Here is an 18418-nt window from a genome sequence, read left to right as displayed (position 1 = left end):
TTCCCTACAAAGTTTTATGCAGAATGCCATGAACATTTCCCAGTTATGAAATACAGCATAATGGACATTTAAGTCTAGACTAAACTCTCTCAAGTACACTAAAGAAACAACTCTGCTTCTGTCTCCAAGGCTACAGCAGAAGATACATATTATGTCAAAACTGATCTAATGTGTCCATTCCAGGCTAATTACTGTTGTGGCTGGAAGAACACTAAAAAGCATCATGTGAATTCCAAATTTATGCTTCAGAATATCAAGAGACCTTGCTGTATGACTTCTGCAAGAAAATTGTGTCCCATCCATTCCTTAAAGATGTCAGAAATAATTGAAATAATAAACGAAAACAGGTGTTTTAGACTTTCAAGTGGTCCTTAGGGATACAATCCTTCACAAGAACTTTTTGAGGCATTCACAGTGACGCGCAGATAAAAAGCAAGTACTAAAGAAAAGAAATAAGACAAAGATTCAGTTTTCATCATGTCCAAGTGATACACAAAACTTTGCATCTTTCAAGAACTTTGGTTTGTTGTTTTTATTAAAATGGTGCAGAAGAGGACACAAGATACATAAATGCATTAAGAGCTGTAAATTTTTTAGTTAATCATGACCTGAAAAGACTGTAAGACACTTCAGAAAAGGCTTTTTCTGAGTTTGCTGACTGAGCTGCATCATGGCAGATGAGCTGCAATACTGAACAAACACAATGGAAGGCACAATGAAGCAATTTATCTGTGCTGGTGGGTACTAATGAGACCATGCCTACTGCTGAAAGTGACCCCAGCTCACTGTGGGCAAGTTAATGAAGTCATCTGCGTGAGCAGGAACAAAGATGTGAGAAAAGGAATGGCTCTGGGGCTTCTATAATCTAACCTGGATGTAAGGAACAGAATCTGCAAGTGACACAGGATGGGGACATCAGAAATAAAGAGGAAGATGGGGATGTGGGACCACACCATGGTGAACTGGAAGAAAGAATACAAATTATTAAAGACATTTGTACAAACAGAAAACCTCTTGTGGCCTCCCAGGGAAATCTTAAAAGGAGTTAGGAAATGGTGGGGGATGAAACAACAGCCCTGAACACCACTGGAGCCTAACAGGCCACTGCAATTCTTCCATACATGAGCAGGAAGACATGAAGCAAGACTAAGGATTTTACAATTCTTGCCATGCTTGGCAATATCACAATCCCTAACGAACAACAGCAAGAATGAAGACATCTACTGACAAACCCATGAAAATTTGGAGAAAAGCTATTGAGATGATCAGCAGACAGGAAAACATCCTCAATCATACAAGGTTCCACAAAGTCAATTAATTTAGTTTTGTTTATGAGTATGCAACTGTCTATACAAAATGAAACAAAAAAAGTTTCTCTGGCTATCAAAGTGGCAACACAATGAACTTGAAATTGTTTAAGTTCAGATTAGAAATAAGGTGAAAATTCTTAGGAGGGAGTGCAGCTAAGCACTGAAAAAATTCGACAATGACTGCAGGGAATATTTCATCAGTAACAATAGTAAGCACATATGCTCTTTCTTTTCAAAGTCTTCCATAAGAAGGCTTGCTGCTCTCTAGTAAAATCAAACAGACCTCTCAACACAACTACCAGGAGTTAATATACAAGTATGGAGTCCATAAAGAACAGACAGAATAATGACAGGAAAATCTGTGTCAGTGATGGAAAACCTGAGCTTTAGGTGAAGAGAGAGGTTTTCTTGAGCTGCACTCATGGCCACTGACACATCCAACATCAGAGACATAAAGAGAAACATCTGTGAGATTTCCCATTTCTGCACAGAACAAAGCTATCTCCAACACTGAACACTACACAGACAGACTATGGGGCTCCAATATTCTCCTGTTGCAAACAGGTTAGCTCTTGATTGCTCCCTTTTGAAAAAAAAAATTACAGTTATCTTTTCTGCAACTTCTGCCATCAGAAAACAAAGGATCTCTCAAGTGCATTTTTTGCTCAGTTTCCTAAAGGGGGTTATTTAGGTTTTCATCAGCTTCCCTAGGTGAAGTGCGGACACCAGCAAATCTAAGAAGTACATCTCTGTCAGCCTCACTGACCTTCTGCATGACTGTATGCATAAAATCTTTCCTACTGACAAAGTATAACCCATTCTGCCACAAACTCAGCATTGTAGGGGATTAGTCTACATTTAGCCCATCTCCAGGGCTAAACTACAGCAGTTGCTCTATCAAGCAAGGACCCCTCCCCAACCAAGAAGAGAGATCAGGAAAAGGAGAGGAGACTCACATTGAAAAGAAAACTGATTTCATGAAACAGCAAAACTAAAACCAATGCCAGTATAAACTAAACAGAGTTACACTCAGCCCAGCAAACACATGGTGGCCACAACAAACAGAAAGGCACAGTTCAGGAGCAAAAAGAGGAGCAGGGTCAGGAAGAACCTGAGTGGGATATCCAAGCAGGAACCCCCCCATCCTCAGCAAACTCCCCTCTTTGTACTGAGCGTGCTGTTCGTGCTCTGGACACGCCTGCGGCCAGCGCAGCGCGGCGGCCCTGAACGGCCTGCAGAGCACGGCTGGCCTGGGACTCTGTCCCCGTGAAACCAGGACAATACTGAATTCTGAAAAGATCTGAGCATCTCCAAGTGGAGCCCTGATAGGAGTACTGCTGGCTACAAAACAGTCTACATGCAGCTCAGCCTTCCTTGATCACCACAAGTCTTCAGTGTTGAGGTAACCGGTGCTTCCTTGCTAGTCAAGGCCTATCAGAAGCACCTACCACAGCTCCTTCCAAAAGAAAACAAACACCAAAGTCACTCACATCCTGGGAACAATCTGGCTGAACTTCTGGGGCTATGTTGCTGTACAGTTGTCAAACAAAGGATTCACCGAATATCTGGCAAAACCATGGTTTGGGTAGACAACTGTTTAAGCCCCAGTAATCACAAATATTTAGAATCAGAAGGACCTCTGGAAGTCATGCAGACCAGCTGTTGCACAAACAGGTTCAGATTACATCAGGTTGCTCAGGACCTTGTCCAGATGGATTCCAGATACCTCCAACCAAGGACAGACATCCCACAGCACCTTTGGGCAGCCTGTTTTGATTGTTTTGTATTATGTTTTTTAAAAATAAAAAGAAAAACCCAAACAGATCCCTTTACTGAGCCAATTGCCCATGCTGCAGTGAGTTTCTGTTGCCTCTCATCCTATTGTTGTGCACCTCCAAGAGGAGGCTGGCTCTGTCTTTTCTTCACCGTTCCACATGGCAGTTGCACTCACTAATAGGACTCTCTCCTTTTCTTCTGAACACTGGACAAACCCAGGTCTCGCAGATTCTCTTGGTAGGCATGTGCTCCAGCACTGAGACATCCTGGTGGTCCTCTGTGGGCCTCACTCCAGAATATCATGTCCTTGTGGGTCTGTGTCCAGAAGTCCAGGTGTAGTTACACAAGATGTTGATCACCCGTGTCAGAAAATCGTCATCAGTCCAAGCCAGGAATCTCCTGTAGAGTGCTTGTGCCCAGTGCTCCTGCCCACAAGGTAGATGTCAGGGTGGTCAAAATTCCCCCATGAGCATGAAGGCCTGCAACCATGGGGCTTCCTCCAGAAGTCTAAGAAAGATTTTGTCTCCTTCTTGATCAGAGAGATTGTCTGTAGCAGACAGTCACCATGCTGTCATCTGCATAACTTAATTTTAAACTAAAGTTAGTGTAAAATAAAAACCAAAACAGATACAGAAGAGCATGCCCTTCAGATTGATGTCTCTTTCCAGGTGAAAGTCAGCTATCATTAAAGGTCCCAGAAAACAATAATAAATAGAATTTGATCCATTTTAGGTAGGAAATAACAATTGGAGCTGCATTCTCCACTACCTGAGGGCTCAAATGAAACCGCTTCAGTAACCTGCTTTAAAAAAAAACCAGCAGACACTAATAGAGATTTGGCAACTTCTTGGAATGAGGCTAGCCTGCAATTTCCATCTTTGAGAGAGGTAATAAAAGCCAAGCCTGACAAGCCCAGCTAGATTCTAAGCCACTTTTTCTACTACCTGTAGCAGATGCACACAACCCAGACATCTCAAAAATGGTGTTCAGAAGGCAGCATTTTTATATTACAAGTGACAATGACTGAAGTTTGGCTTATCTGCTACTGGACAGTTTCCCTGACAAGAAACTTTAGCCTATAGCTTATTGACAAAAGCATCTCTTCTGCTGAGGCTTCTATGGAGGTCAAAGAAGGACAGCTAAGAGCTGAGACTCCTTAGAAATTGTAACTCTGCTTTGATCCCTAAGACAGTTTCAGGAAGGATTTCTGACTGGTAACACAGAGCCAGTAACACAGTCCAGTAATGTGGCAAAAGCATTTAAAGACTGTGCCACTCTGAATTTCATAGCCACGTGCAGATACCATTCAAAATTGCAAAGGTCCTGCAGCACTACATGCAAGTCTCTCACCAGCCATTCATGGGTAATAAGTTACAAGCACAGACTAACATGGGCAGATAGAAGTAAAACATCAGCACCTAAGCTCTACATGGTTTATATTTGAACGTTTAATTACATAAAAGAAGGCAAAAGGTCACACCTATGAATTAGGATTATGAGGAGTCCCTATGAGCTGCTCTCAAAGTTCTAGGAAATACAGTTCAGTAGTTCCTTTATGTCCAGTGGCTGGGCAGCATCTATGACCCAGCCAAACCTTTGAGGCATACAGTCCAAAGAAACAACTGGAGAGGTGACCACAAAGTCGACGAGCATAGAAAAGCATCAGCTCTAGCACAGGCAGTCAGATGGCATATGAAAGCAACGTTTCTTCTGCTAGAGATGCACTATGGAACAGCAGCTGGATCACAGGTACCAGCCTGAGAGATGTTGGGAAGCCTCTAGTCCTGCTTCCTGCTCAAAGAGGGATCGACAATGATATGTTGGGCTTCGAAAACTTCCAAGGGTGGAGGTTCTACAACCTCTCTGGATCCCAATGTCTGACTGTCCTATTGTGAAGAAGTTTCTTCTTACACATAGCCAGCTTCTCTACTGCTCTAATTTACGCTTGCTGGCTCTCATACTCTTGCCATGCCTCACTGGAAAGCCTGGCTCTATCTTCTTGACCATCCTCTCTTAGAAGCTGGCAGGCTGCTGCTCAGAGCCATCCTGTTCATCCTTCTTCCAGACTGAACAAGGCGAGTTCTCCGAGTCTCTCCTCCTGTGCTATCCAGCCCTCTGGCCAACCTGATGACCCTTCTGCTGAATTTAGCCCAGTTTGCCAATGTTTTTCTTGAACTGGGGGTCCCAAAACTGGACACAGTGCTCTAGCTGTGAGCTAATGAGTACTGAGGAAAGAGGGACAATCAAGTCCCTCAGTCTGGCTCTGTTCCTGTTCAGACAGCCCAGGATGCTGTTAGTCATCTTTGCTGCCAGAGCATCCTTCTTGCTACTGATGAGCTCACTGTCCGCCAGCCTTCCGGGCCTGATCCTCAGCCCAGCAAGAGCTTACTGCACCCCACTTCCCCAAGGAAGAACTTTGCATCTGACCTTGCTGAATTTCGTACAGTTCCTGTTGGCTCACTCCTCCAGCCTGCCAACAACCATATCCACTGGTTCTCCCCACCCCATCATTTGGTGTCATCTGCATATGTTAGAAGCAAACACTCCACTGCCAGGTCATTGATAAAGATACTAAACAGCTCCAGGACAGGTCCCTGCAGTGCTCTGCTCATCACTGTCTGCCTGGGAGAATGCAACCTGTTAGCCACTACCATTTCAGCCAAAGCATCCAGCCAGATGATTGTTCACCCATCTAGACCAAAACGTCCCAATTTGTTTACAAGACTATTACAGACTACTACGGAAGACAATGTTGTAAACTCTGCTCACAGATCCCACCATTTTCCCAGAGGAGGCAATCGGGTGGGTCAGGCATGATCTACCCTCTGTAGATCCCTGCTCACTGCTCCCTGTTACCTTCTCCTTTGCAGGTACAGAAGCACGTTTCAAAGAGCACAGGGACCAAAGCAAGGCTGACTGGTTGCAGGTCCCTGGACTTTTCTTCTGTCCTTTTGCAAAGATGGGTGCCAACAACTGCCTTTTTCTAGCCCTCACGAATCTGCCCCAATTTCCATGTCATTTCTAAGGTGAGAGAGAGTAGCCTTGGACAAGGCCATTGTCCAGCTCCCTCAGCATGCCCAGGTGCACCCTCTGGGTTACCTTGGAGCTGCAGGGGTCAAGTTTTCTCAAATAATACCTGGTTCAATCCCTGTCCACTGCTAGCCTCTTGAACGTGTTCACTGATCGCAGAGGTATGGGAGACAACATCATTAATGCAGACTGAGACAAAGAAGGCTTTGGGTACTTCAGACTTATCTGTCTCTGTTGTCACTGTATCATCCAGCCCACTCAGCATCGGGCACACATTTTCCTTGGTCAGTCTTTTATTACTAATGTAATAGTAGAAGTTTCTCTTGTTGCTCTGGATGTCCCTTGGAAATCTCAACTCCAGCTGAGCTTTGTCCTACACGCCCAGGCAACATTTCTAAATTCCTCCTTTGTAGTCTGTACCTGCTTCTGCCCCTTATACACTGCCTTTTGATGTTGGGACCTCCACTGTGAGTTCCCTGATTAGTTAAGCTGGACTCCCCATAACTCTGCTCATTTTCCTGCTTATCCAGACAGACTGCTCTTGGGTTCGGAGGGTCCTTAAAGACCTGCCAGCTTCCCTGAGCCACTTTACCCTTCAGAGCTGCTTCCCATGGGATGACACCTATCAGTTCCCTGAATAAGCCAAACTCTGCTTGTCTGAAGTCCAGGGTCTGTACTTTGCTATTCTCCTTCGTCATTCCCTTAAAGATCTTGAACTTTACTATTTCACAGCTGCTACATCCAAGGCTGCTGCTGATTACCACATCCCTAACAGAGGTGTTTCTCACTTCTGGTTAGCTCAGATGGAGAAAGAGGTGGACAACAACCAAGTGACCCAACAACAACAGGACAGCTACTATGGTATGGGATCTGTGCAGAGAATCCCACAGGGTGATCAGTGAGCAGCAGTAGGAGTTGACTGAGTATGTGCATAAAGAAGAATGAAGCAGAGAGGATGAAAAGGAGAGGACAGCTGTACAAAAGCCTATCAGCACAGCTAGACAAAAGTCCTCAGGGGAATTTGGGGCCCAGTGAGAAGAACAGTAACCAATACTGAGAGACAAGCACGACACTGAAGGAGAAGCAGTCTGCTGTTTCAAAGTCACACTCCACTCAGCAAGTTCAATGAGGAAAAGCAGAGAGCTACAGAGACAGAGTGATTTCCAGCAGAGATTCCTGCATCAGAACGGGTACACAAGGAAGCTGAAGAAAGAGAGCACTGACCCACAATCACCGTGCCTGGGAAAAAGCACGTGATGACTCAGAACTAAGACAAAATAAGACACTGACCAGAAGTAATGAGGATACAAGGCCTGGAGAAAGAGGCAGCACAATCTGATATGCAGTCACGTTTCCCTAACGAAAGCTTGCGGGCTGAGGTGAGAACTGAGGTACAACTACAAGACTTGGGTTGCAAAGGCAAGCAAGGTCTTTGCTTGCAAAGGTTGGCTCCAGAGACTTAGGTCCCCAGCTATGAATGAAGATGCCTGTGATTTTTCCAAAACTGAACGAGGGTTTCAGTGACCTGAAAACAAGGGAAGGAGCCAGAGGTAAGGAAAAAGGGGTGGGGTATGGCCTGCTGCACAGAACTGGAGTTAACATTGAATACAGTATAAAAAGTCCTAAGCCTTGTTACATTACTGTATGCCAGCCTGGGCTTAACCAAGTCTCTGTTCATTGAAACTGCGTTTTAGACCAAAGATAGCCAGTAGATCCAATAGACTTGCATTTAAGTAAAGCATTTGACATACAGTCATAAAGGGAATCACTAATTAAGACTTTAAAACAGGATTAGAACAAGAACAATATGTGATAAAGAACAGTCATAGGAAAAAAACTCTGAACAGGAAGTACCTCATGGACAATTTCTGAAACTGATTTTATTTATATATTTTCATTAATAGCTCCAGCACAAAAAGGAGAAGTATACTAACAAAACTTAATAATGACAACTTTGGGTGTCTGTTGCTACAAAGCAGAGGATAGTACAGAGAATGTAAGGAAGCTGAGAACTGTATAATAGAAATAGGATGAAATATTGCATTACAAAGCACCAGATCATGCTCCTCAGAATCTATACCCATAATTCTTGCTCTAATATGAGAATTCATCCGTTGCAAACAACAGAAATCAGAAACACTTGGAAGTATTAGTCAATCACAGAATGACCAGATGCTGTATCAACGTGGCAAGGCCATAAAAAAGAAAATGTAATACCAACCTGCATCACTAGCTATTTCCTGTAGAGCTAAAAATGCATTAGTGGCATTCAAGCACTGGTGATACTGGTAATCTGTAATACTGTGTATAGTTCTGGTCTCCAGAGAGGTAGATTTAAAAGAGGTTTGAGAGAGATAATCTGACATAGATCCAACAAAGGGCTGTGAGCATTAGAATTTTGGGGAGCCCTTCTTACATGTCAAAATAAAAGCACATGCCTTGCCAAGCCCAGCAAAAAAAGGGAAAAAAAAAACCCAAACTGCCAAGTCTAAAGTATCTTAGAAGTAAGGAACCTAAGTAGCCTAGAGGCAACAATTATGTCATGGCTTCCATGACAGAGGGAACTATTACTTTTCAAAAAATGAGGGTTATGCCCGCTGGTTTTGCCCGGGAAGATAAGACTCCCAGCTGGACCCCAGTAATACCTCCAGGGTCTTCTTCAGCAAACAGGAGGACAGTGGTGACTAAAGGAGGGATGGGCAACAATCATTTTGTTCCAAAATAAAAGGCTTTAATAACATGAACATAACAAACAAAAACACCTGAGACAGGCACTGAAACAGCACCCACCCCAGGGGAGAAGCGAAAGAGCCTGTAGCCTTGGGGTCAGAGGTTTTTAACAGGTAGGTAGGTTGTTTTACAAAAGGCCTTTATCCTGTAAGGATACACGGATGGGTTACCTACAGGTCAGGGGTCCAATGGGTGTTAGGGGATTGGTCTTGTGGTGGCTAAGCCAACCACAACCTGGGAAAGATGGAAAATTCTGGATGTGTGCCCATGTTTGGGGACAAAGAGGTGATAGAAACCTCTGTCTCCAGGAGGTGCACTGCAACACTGAACCAGACTGGCTGGGCCAGGAGGTCCCACACAGGGCTGTAATTCTATCTTCCTACCTGTACTTGTGTACTAGGTTGAATTTTCTCATGTGATTATATTCATGCAAAGTTAAATCCTTCTCAAATAGCTGAACCGTAGCAGTTGAGTGGCCCTACCCAATGAGCAATGTGCTCCAGCACTGCACACGGGTTTGAGCAGAGAGCCTGGAAGTCCAACTGCAGGTTATCCTTGCCAGCTGCACGACTCGCCACCACAGCCAGTAACCCTGAGAACCCACCTCCTTTTCCACTGTTACATCAGACTGTTTTCAGGAGTAAAATGTATTTAATATCTTCCTTTCTTCCTTTCACAGTTCCCAGAAAACAGAGGCAAGAGTCTGCAAAAAGTCTCTGGCTAACTGATGCTGATTGTCTGGAAAATACTCCAGAAGTAGCTCCAAAAAGTTGCAAGTTTTACCCGGTGTCCTGCCTGCATTCCACACCCACCAGTGCAAATCTTCCACTTGACAAGACAGGGATGCACATGGCATTTCCCCACCCCACGAATGGTGAGTGCCATGAGGGTCTGATACACTGATTGCAGCCTCATGGAGCACCTTAATCCAGACACAACATCACAGCATTGATACCAGCACCCCAGCTGCACTGATAAAAACTCCACTGCAGACAGAACTCTAGCAATTTGTGTTGCCTTACCACTCCATCAGTTAAAATTAGCAGCTGACAGCAACAAAGATACTGAAAGGCAGGAAGACTTGGTGACAGCATGGGTCTGAAAGGTGCTAGTCTGTATATGTTTTTGACATCCCTGAATAAGGCTCTACCTATTAAAAAATTATCGTGGGTTTGATAAACAGAGGCATGAGTCTTCTCCTGCCAAGAAAGTTTGGTCACCTCTGTTCTGAGACCTTTTTACCCTATAAAGGTAAAAACCCCAAACACAAAAAAATCCAAAGCAAGTCTTGAAGTGGACATATATTGCAAGCAATAGCCTCACCATACAGGATGTATAATTGTCTGTGAAAACAATTTGTGTGGGATGGACAGATCTGACAGCACAAGAAACACAGCTTTCATTCTAAGCACAGTCTCCAAGCAGAGCAGGAACGGGGCTTTAACACAAACACCATGGAGGCTGCAAGTAGTTCAAAGTTCTGGATTTAAGGGTAGCTTAGTTCTTTCAAGACAGCAGCATGAGAGAACTAATGGCTAACCTACACAAGGCTGTGCTTTCAGAGGATGGCAGGGATTACAAGAAGTAATCAGGAGTACCAAAGTGGGCTCAGCTCCATGGGTGGCTGGCACTAGGTACCTGTGTAATGTCACAGAAGAGAACCTGTAGGCTGCCAGCAAGTTTGGGTTTACACTAGCAGTGGAGAAGTAGACTTGAAAAGGATGTGGAGATCTACACGCCCACCAAAGAGATTCTGAGCCCAGAAAAAGCATCAGAAGCCAAAGAAAGGGGGCTAGGATGTGACAAAAGAGTGTGTTTTGAAGACTAAGGAAGCGTGTCTTTTGGGACCAAGTAGGTTTTGGGGAAACTCTACTGAAGAGGGCACAGAAAAGAAAAGTCTGGGAATAATGAAAGAGAAAGGGAGCAGAGAGAAATTCCAGTGTTTAAAAAAGTAGAAATGTAAGCATTGAGGACCAAGCATAGGCAGGCACTACAAGCTAGACATATCCCCAGGGATGAGAGAACCAAGGACTCTCTGGACAATGCAGGCCCCTCAAACTCTGTTGTTTACACAGGTTCACTTTAGTACTACTAGAACACAACCACAAAAATTAGAACCTGGCAGCTCTGCTGAGCTAGAGAGACCAGAGAACAAGCCCATCTCCTAGAGACTCAGCTGCACTCCAAAACCAGCTTTTGGCCAGCCTCAAAAATTGATCAAAAACATCCTCAAGACCCAGCGTGCTGCAGTGCCAAGTCATGTTCTTGGCGGCCCAGCACCACTGTCCCTCCAGCAAGTGGCAGTGGTGGCTCGGCTAACCCAGCGCGGGAGGGAGGCGGCACAGGCCCGCTGCCCTCCACGCTCCCAGCCCCCAGCCCCAGCCCCAGCCCTGCTCTCCAGACTTTCACCCACTGCCTACTTACTTTTTAATTAGATTTTTAAACAAAAAGTGAAAGTATTTTCTAAAACCCCTCTAATTACAGTAAGACGCTGAACTGATTGTGAAGGGAATAGGAAATGAAAGCGACTCACCCTCTGAGGGAGAATTTTGTCAGCCATCTTCCTCCTCTTGGCACTGTACATTTTTTAAAGAAAAAAACACGTTACCATGGTGACAGATCTAGGAGTAACGAGGCCACCTGCTAAATTATCCTGACATCTCCACATGCTGGTGCACAGCTGTGCATGCATCAGCAAAAGGGTCTCACCCATGCCCAGGACCTAGGACCCCTTCTCTCAGCAGCCGGGGGAGGTAGTTAGCTCAGAACAAATCGGGGCTGTCTGTTATGCATCTTGGAAAGAAGTGTGCAAGTTCTTTGATCACAGCATCTTCTGTGGTGCCGGACGGCAATGTATGCAAGTGCATGTGCACATGCTGCCTATAGAGGCAAAAAAACAGGACGCAGAAGGACAGTGCCCACGTGTGGAAGTGTGGGCAGCGTGCCCGTGCATATGCACACGTCAGGGGCCGAGTGCTGTACAGAGTGTGGACTTGCTCAAAGAGCTGACGTGCGTTCGTTCGCTCCCTCGTGCCCAGTCGCGTGCTGATGTAAGCACACGTACAGACACTTGCTTCATATGAGGTATGAGAACACACACACACACACACACACCCCCTTCCTTGCCTAGAGACACACCTGCTTTACTCTAACGTATTTGCATGAGTGATACACAAGAGTAACTGGGCTTACGTTTCCATGTTTATTCATCTTTATGAATGCACACGTGGGGAGATCTACATGTGCCTGCAGTGTATATGCTTAATACCCATAAATAAGCACATTTATTTATCTATGCTTTTAAAAACATACTTGTGTTCGTGTACACACACACAAGTCTGTATGTGCCTAAGAAATGGTACTGTCAGGAAGACTGCCAAATACATCGTCTTTGGAGTTCTTCAGATTCCAAGAACCATTTGTGCCTACCAAATCTGTCACCTAGCTTTCTCTAACAGGGTCAAGAGGCAATGCAGGCCTTGTCCTCCACCTCTACAATTTGTGAGGCCTTTCTCTTCGGCAGGAGATGAATCGCTCCACCTGTGGCAGACGCACAGGAGGACGTGAAGCGCTCGCTGCTGCCCTGCCCTGCCAAGGGATGCCGCTCCTCACTGTGCTCATGCAGGAAGCCTCTCACCAGCCACCTCCGAGTCCAAGCTGTCCCCACCCCCCCCCATGTGGCATACTTCCTTCCTACGTTTGCTTGTAATAAGCCTGGCCTGAAATACTGAACTCTTAGATTCTTCCCCACTCCCATATAAACCAGGCTGAGGAACTCTCTGTGCCTCGAGGTGCAAACTACCTCTTTCTCTGGGGGCAGAAAACTCATCCACACAGTCACATCCAACTTTGTAGGTGAACGATGTCCCCTTTTAAAACTGTAGGAATAACGGGACTGGAATGTTACCTGGTGTGAACCTTGAACACAAAATCAAATCTGCACTGAAACACTTCACAGAATATGGAAGTAATGCCTGAGCCAGCTCCACCCTCCCGCAGGGAAATGGGATATCCATGCACCTGCAACAACCCTAAGGGCTTACAATTAAAAGCAAGTGACAAATAAACCAAAACCCCCAGTAACTTGGGTCTCAACCACTTCTCAGTGGGTCTACTACAGAAATGAGATTTTTGTCCCCACCACACCTGCCAAGAAAGGATGACTACAGCTTCTTGGACCGTTTGTGCCATAAAAGATAGGACTCAATTACTTCCAGAACTGGACTCAAAGTGCCCAGAAATGTCTTCCTGAAAAAACAGAAAAACTTCAATGGGAAATGATAGAGATGTGGAAATGAACGAGGGGAAAACAACACATTACCTGGAGGAAAGGCACAGCAGAAGAAACAGAGAAACTCTCCTAAGAACCCAAGAAGCACTGGTGTGAGCTGGACTCATTCCAGTAGAGATTACTGCTAGGTTCCGAACTGAAGTTAAGCACTGGGGAGGCGGAATTGCTTTCTTCTGTAAGCTGGGTCATCAAGTTTTAGAAAATATTCCTCTTTAGTGATTCACATTACCTGAATTATCCAGCAATGGCAATTTTTCAGGCTGTGTCTACCCTGCATATTTGAAGGCTAGGGATTATTTTGTACAGTTTCCAGGAGTACCAACTGGGAGGTGCTGTGGAAGGTGTGTTTGGCTGGTGCTGGGCTAGGCCTCCAAGATGTACATGCATCTCTTGTGCTGCACTCACACACATCCCCTCTGTATTCAACCTTATTCAACCATAATGTATTAATACTCTCAGGATTGGTGTCCTTTCCAGATGCATCCCAGATATAAGCATTCCCAAGTCTGGCTTGCTGATCCAAGGCATACAGCCTGGACAGAGCAGGGATCCTGAAGCACTAAGCTTAGAGAGACGTGTTTTACCTACAGCTAGACATGATGACACCACCAGAATCCTGTCTGAATCTATACACACAGCTACAATGATTGTGCACAAGGCATATCACCTAGATGACTGTACTCTGTATTTATCAGGAACTGGTTCCCACTTGGAACTTGAGACACTGCTGAGGTCTAATAAGTTGCAAAAAGAAATTAGCAAACTACTACTTAAAAGAGAAGGCATTCAGTACTGATATTTCCTAAGCATATCTCTCTACTTTGTACGTAGGAATGCCTGAGACAATTGCAAGTTTTAAGACCTCTCTCCTGAGTGACAATAGTACAAGTATTCACATGACCAACCAAGCATTTTTTCACTTGTCTCATTTACAAACCATTTTGTTAGCCAGCCAGAAATCATAGAAACTATACTGAACAGATAACAAGTAATACAATAATTGTACTATAGTAGAAGAGAACTGCTCAATAACGTTAAAGGCTAAATGTAATGACCAGACTTATAGCCCAATAAACCTCAGGGGTATTTTTGTACTACAACTGCAAATACAGACATTAGTAAAGGTCAGGTTGTTCAAGACCATTCAAAACAAAGCAAAGAGTAAAATTTACCAATGCTTTTCCTGCTTTAAGAAACTGACAGTCTTCTGTCTCTTTTGATCTTAAAGGTCTTACCTATTGCTAAAATGATACAGTTTTTTCTTCCTCAAATTGTCCTCCCATGCTCTCCTTCCGGAGCACTCACCTCCTCGTTCTGTTCTGGGTGGCCTGCTGCTGCTGTTGCACTTGCTGCTGCACCTGCTGCTGCTGGACCTGCTGTGGTGCAGTGCGCTTCCTTGTTGTTTCCACCACGGTCTGGGGCAGCCCAGGTCGCACTGAGGGGCTTCCAACGTATGGGGGGCCTGGGGGACCCATGGGAGCCCCCTGATGGGGCATTCGAGCTCCTGATGGCATCCCAGGTCGCTAGAGAACAAGCAAAAAAGAAAGAAGAGTCATTCTGGTCTGTTTCTTCAGCCACAAAGACATAATCAGACACCAGCTCCAGCAAGTTCCCCATTTTGACCATCCTGATAAGGATGGTCACTAAGCAGCCACACGAGCTCTGAAATGGTATTTCTTGGGCATCGTAAGGAGGTATTCAGTGGTAAAGTAGACAAGAAAAAGCAATGAAAAATACCAGGCATCAGTGGTCAATAACACATCCAGGCCAGCTTACAGCAGAAAGCTCTACCTTCAGACTGAAGAAAAAGCTCCATGGCAGCTATAGGCAGTCCAAACTAGTGCAGCTCACATGCTAATCAAAGCTATAAGCAAGCTTGCATCTCCAGTGCTTCAGATTCTGCACTGACTTAGCAGGCTGCTTTGATCAGCAGGGAGACTGTAAAACCAAAGGAGAACCATGAAAACACTCTGACAGAACATTTTCCATTAAGAGCCCTCTCCTTCACCTACACCAGAGAGCAGTGTAAGTTCACAAAGTGACAAGAATCTTTTAAAAAAGGGTCATGTCTCTAATCAAGCCTCTAAAATTTAAAAAAAAAAAAAAAAAAAGTGATTTGTCAGCAGCCCCTCTAGGCATTCTAAAGTCCTGGCATTTATGTTGACTTCAGTGTGCTCTGGAGAGACACTTCAGGTCAAATCACAAGCTTAATGTTGTACAAGACACACAATAAACTCAACTCTAAATCCTAAAAGTTTACAGTCATCAAGGAAAAACACCAGTAAAATAATTACCACTTGTAAAATGTGATTTAAAACAGAGAGGAGAGCTTAGTTTCATTCTAAAAATTATCAGGATGTCTACTATACGTCTACGTACATGTGAAAATACAGACAAAAGGATACACACTCTATAGACATTCGAACCAGTACATGAATAACAACAATCATACAAAAATGTCTTTTGAAAGTCAAGTCCCTCTACACAGTCTTTTAAGGAAACCAAGAGGCAACAGCATCCACTATAGGTAAATCATAGCAGGAGAGAATGGTTGTGGTTGGAAGGGACCTTAAAGATCATCTAGTTTTAACGCAGCTGCCATAGGCAGGGACAGGAATTCGTTAAAGGATGGAAATGAGATAAAAATAATTGGTTCTGAAAGGAACCACATGGTTCCACAAGGAACCTTCCAAAAGGAAGGCGTGTGCAGAGTTTTGCTGAGACATGCTTTCCACCATATTTGTAAGCAACCAGAAAAAAGGGGGGGAAAAAAAAGAGAGAGAAAAAGCAAGAAGATAAAAAAGTTGGTTGTTAACTCTAAGTTAATCAAGCTGGTAAGATGAAGTTCAACTTCAAAGAACTGCAGAAGGACTTTATGAGACAGAATGAATATTTAAGAGGAAGATGAAATCTTGGGAGTTCAAACAGACACTTCCAGAAAAAAAAAAAAAAAAAAAAGAGAGTTCACTGCTTACTAGAGGTCAAAAAAAGCCATTGAACAAAAGAAATGCCACGGAAGGGCACAGAGAACACACCGTGCCACTGCCCATGGTCTGCCCACACGCTGAATGCTGTGTGCAGTCCTGGTTCCTGCACTTAAGTAATGGTAGAGTAGATCTGAAAAAAGTACAAAGAACGGCATGGAAATGATTATGATATGGAACTGCATCCACGTTATGTGAAACTAAAACCACTATATTTTCCATCTGGAAAGAGGAGACCCAAGGTAATCTAAGGGGGCATTTGCTACAGCTCTGCAAAATCCTGAGTGGCCTGGTGAGGGCAGGTGGGGATTGACTGGTCACCACCCCTTTCAGAATAACAGACTATGGCTATCAGATGAGGCCAAGACTAACCCCAAAGGGGGTAGTCTGTCACACAGCAGATGGAACAGCCCGTGGAAGCGTTTCCAAAGGGGTACTAACCACATGGAAAACTTGTTTAGATCAGAAACTTCTGAGAGTCATCAACAGTTAAAGACTGAGAAAATACTTGGGAAAATTACACCACTGGCCCCCAAAGTGAGGTCCATGCACCCCAGAGTGTGTGCAAGACAGTCCATTGTAGGGTGGGAAGAAAAAGGGGGATTGCACCACTGATAAATAAAATAAATTATTTTTTTTTAAATAGTTTTTTTCATCTTTATCCCATACTTCTAAATTTCTAAATATATAATTCTATATTAGAATAACATATAATTCTAAATATAATTTGGACCTGCATCTCCAAACTAACCACTCAAATCCACTGTAGTCCCCACAGCCCCAGCTCAGTGATCTCCCTGATCATCACAAGTCTTAGGTATTTCTTGCACCTCTATGCATGAAGGAAACTGGAGAAAGAAAGAAGGGGAAGAAATGATCAGCAGAGAGCCAAGGGCTGTAATTGGTACAGACAGAGAAGGAAGGCTGAGATCAGAGAGAGACCAGCACAAGAAGCCAAGCAGGTGATTTCCACAAGTATTTGTGTAGAAGCCGACCATGGGTATGGGCACCGAGCAGAGCAGCAGCAGGAGGCAGCAAACAGGCAAGACAGAGGCTACATGCACAGCTGGAAACATCTCCCATAAACACAGAGATATGAAAACTGCTGGAACAGAGCAGCTCTCTCTGTTCCCATGTACTCCTCCCCACCCTCTGACCCAGGCAGAGTCAGCAGAAACAAATGGCCCAGCAAATGGTTCTCAGCTGAGCTTGTATTTAAGATCTCTCTGTTGTCTGTCAATCTACAAATCACGGCTTTCTTCCAGGAAAGAGCAGGCCACAGGGCCTGCTGTTGCCTGTCCATCAGCTGGGGACATTTGACAGCCATTCAGAAGAGACAAGATCCTGAGCACAGCCACCTCACATTCACCCCTCCTGGAGAACTGTCTGGCCACAAGGATAAGACTGTGGGCCCATTTTTCTGCTTCTATAAAGGACACCTTAAGGCCTAGAGAACAAGGTCAGCAAGCCAAATCCACCCTCTATCTAAGTCTGATATCTTTGAATTTTGAGCCTTTGTTAAGCATCAAGATAGAGAAATGCGGAGAAAGGACAAAACTGAGAAAAAGGAGACAGATCTGGCAAAAGCATATTCAGTCTGACCCCTTGCTCTGCCTCATTTCTTCCCCTCCTGTCTCATGTCTCATCTCCACTATCACCCACAGATAAAATAATACTCACTACACAACTGCCATCTCCCTGCTGCAAGCCCACCAGACTCCCAGGATATAGAAATGCTTTCTCTAATACTTTATAAAAAGAGAAGACACAAGCAGCTTCTATCTACCTTATCTAAAAGCTTATTTTGCTCTCGAACACATGCAAGACAAAACAGTGACAGAAAATACATGGAACTTTTCACAACATTGACATAAAAAGTCTTGATACTAAAGAGTATTACAATACCATTACATGTTTTGAAAGAGATTTTAGAAGCGCACCTGTCTATGGGTTAGGGTCAGTTTTTTCTTCCTCAGACCCTACCCTAGACCCGACCCAACTCTGTTCTTACCCATTGACCCATCCCATTTCTTCCTCCATGGATTCCACGTACGTGTACTATTACTTTGCAGCACTTCAAACACTTAACTGGACAGAGGGAAAAAAAGCAGTGGGCCGTGGGAAGAGAGGAAGACCGGAGTCCGTCCCCAGCCGGAGGGACCGCTCTCACAGCTCGGCGAAGGCCAAGCACGAAACAAGCAGAGCTGCCTGCAGGGCAGCCCGGCGAGGCCGAACAGCATGGCACAGGCCGGCGGGGGCACAGGCCGGCGGGGCACCGTGCTGTGGGCATACGCCCC

General features: G+C 44.6%; 1 protein-coding gene across 1 annotated transcript in view; it reads right to left on the bottom strand.

Moving 5' to 3' along the window:
• LOC103774744 (SWI/SNF-related matrix-associated actin-dependent regulator of chromatin subfamily D member 3-like) overlaps positions 1 to 14656 on the bottom strand; it is a gene marked incomplete at its 3' end in the record, with an annotated part of 39653 nt that extends 24997 nt beyond the window's left edge. The window contains exons 1-2 of the mRNA XM_008942168.1: positions 14443 to 14656; positions 11380 to 11422 (exon numbers count right to left, since the gene is read on the bottom strand). Coding sequence (XP_008940416.1) covers positions 11380 to 11422; positions 14443 to 14651 — 252 coding nt within the window. The remainder of the gene's footprint in view (positions 1 to 11379; positions 11423 to 14442) is intronic.
• Between the last annotated feature and the right edge of the window lie 3762 nt (positions 14657 to 18418).

Source organism: Merops nubicus, unplaced genomic scaffold, assembly GCF_000691845.1.
Source record: "Merops nubicus isolate BGI_N331 unplaced genomic scaffold, ASM69184v1 scaffold8376, whole genome shotgun sequence".
In the NCBI taxonomy this organism is placed as follows: domain Eukaryota; kingdom Metazoa; phylum Chordata; class Aves; order Coraciiformes; family Meropidae; genus Merops; species Merops nubicus.
This window is presented reverse-complemented; position numbering and strand designations above follow the sequence as displayed.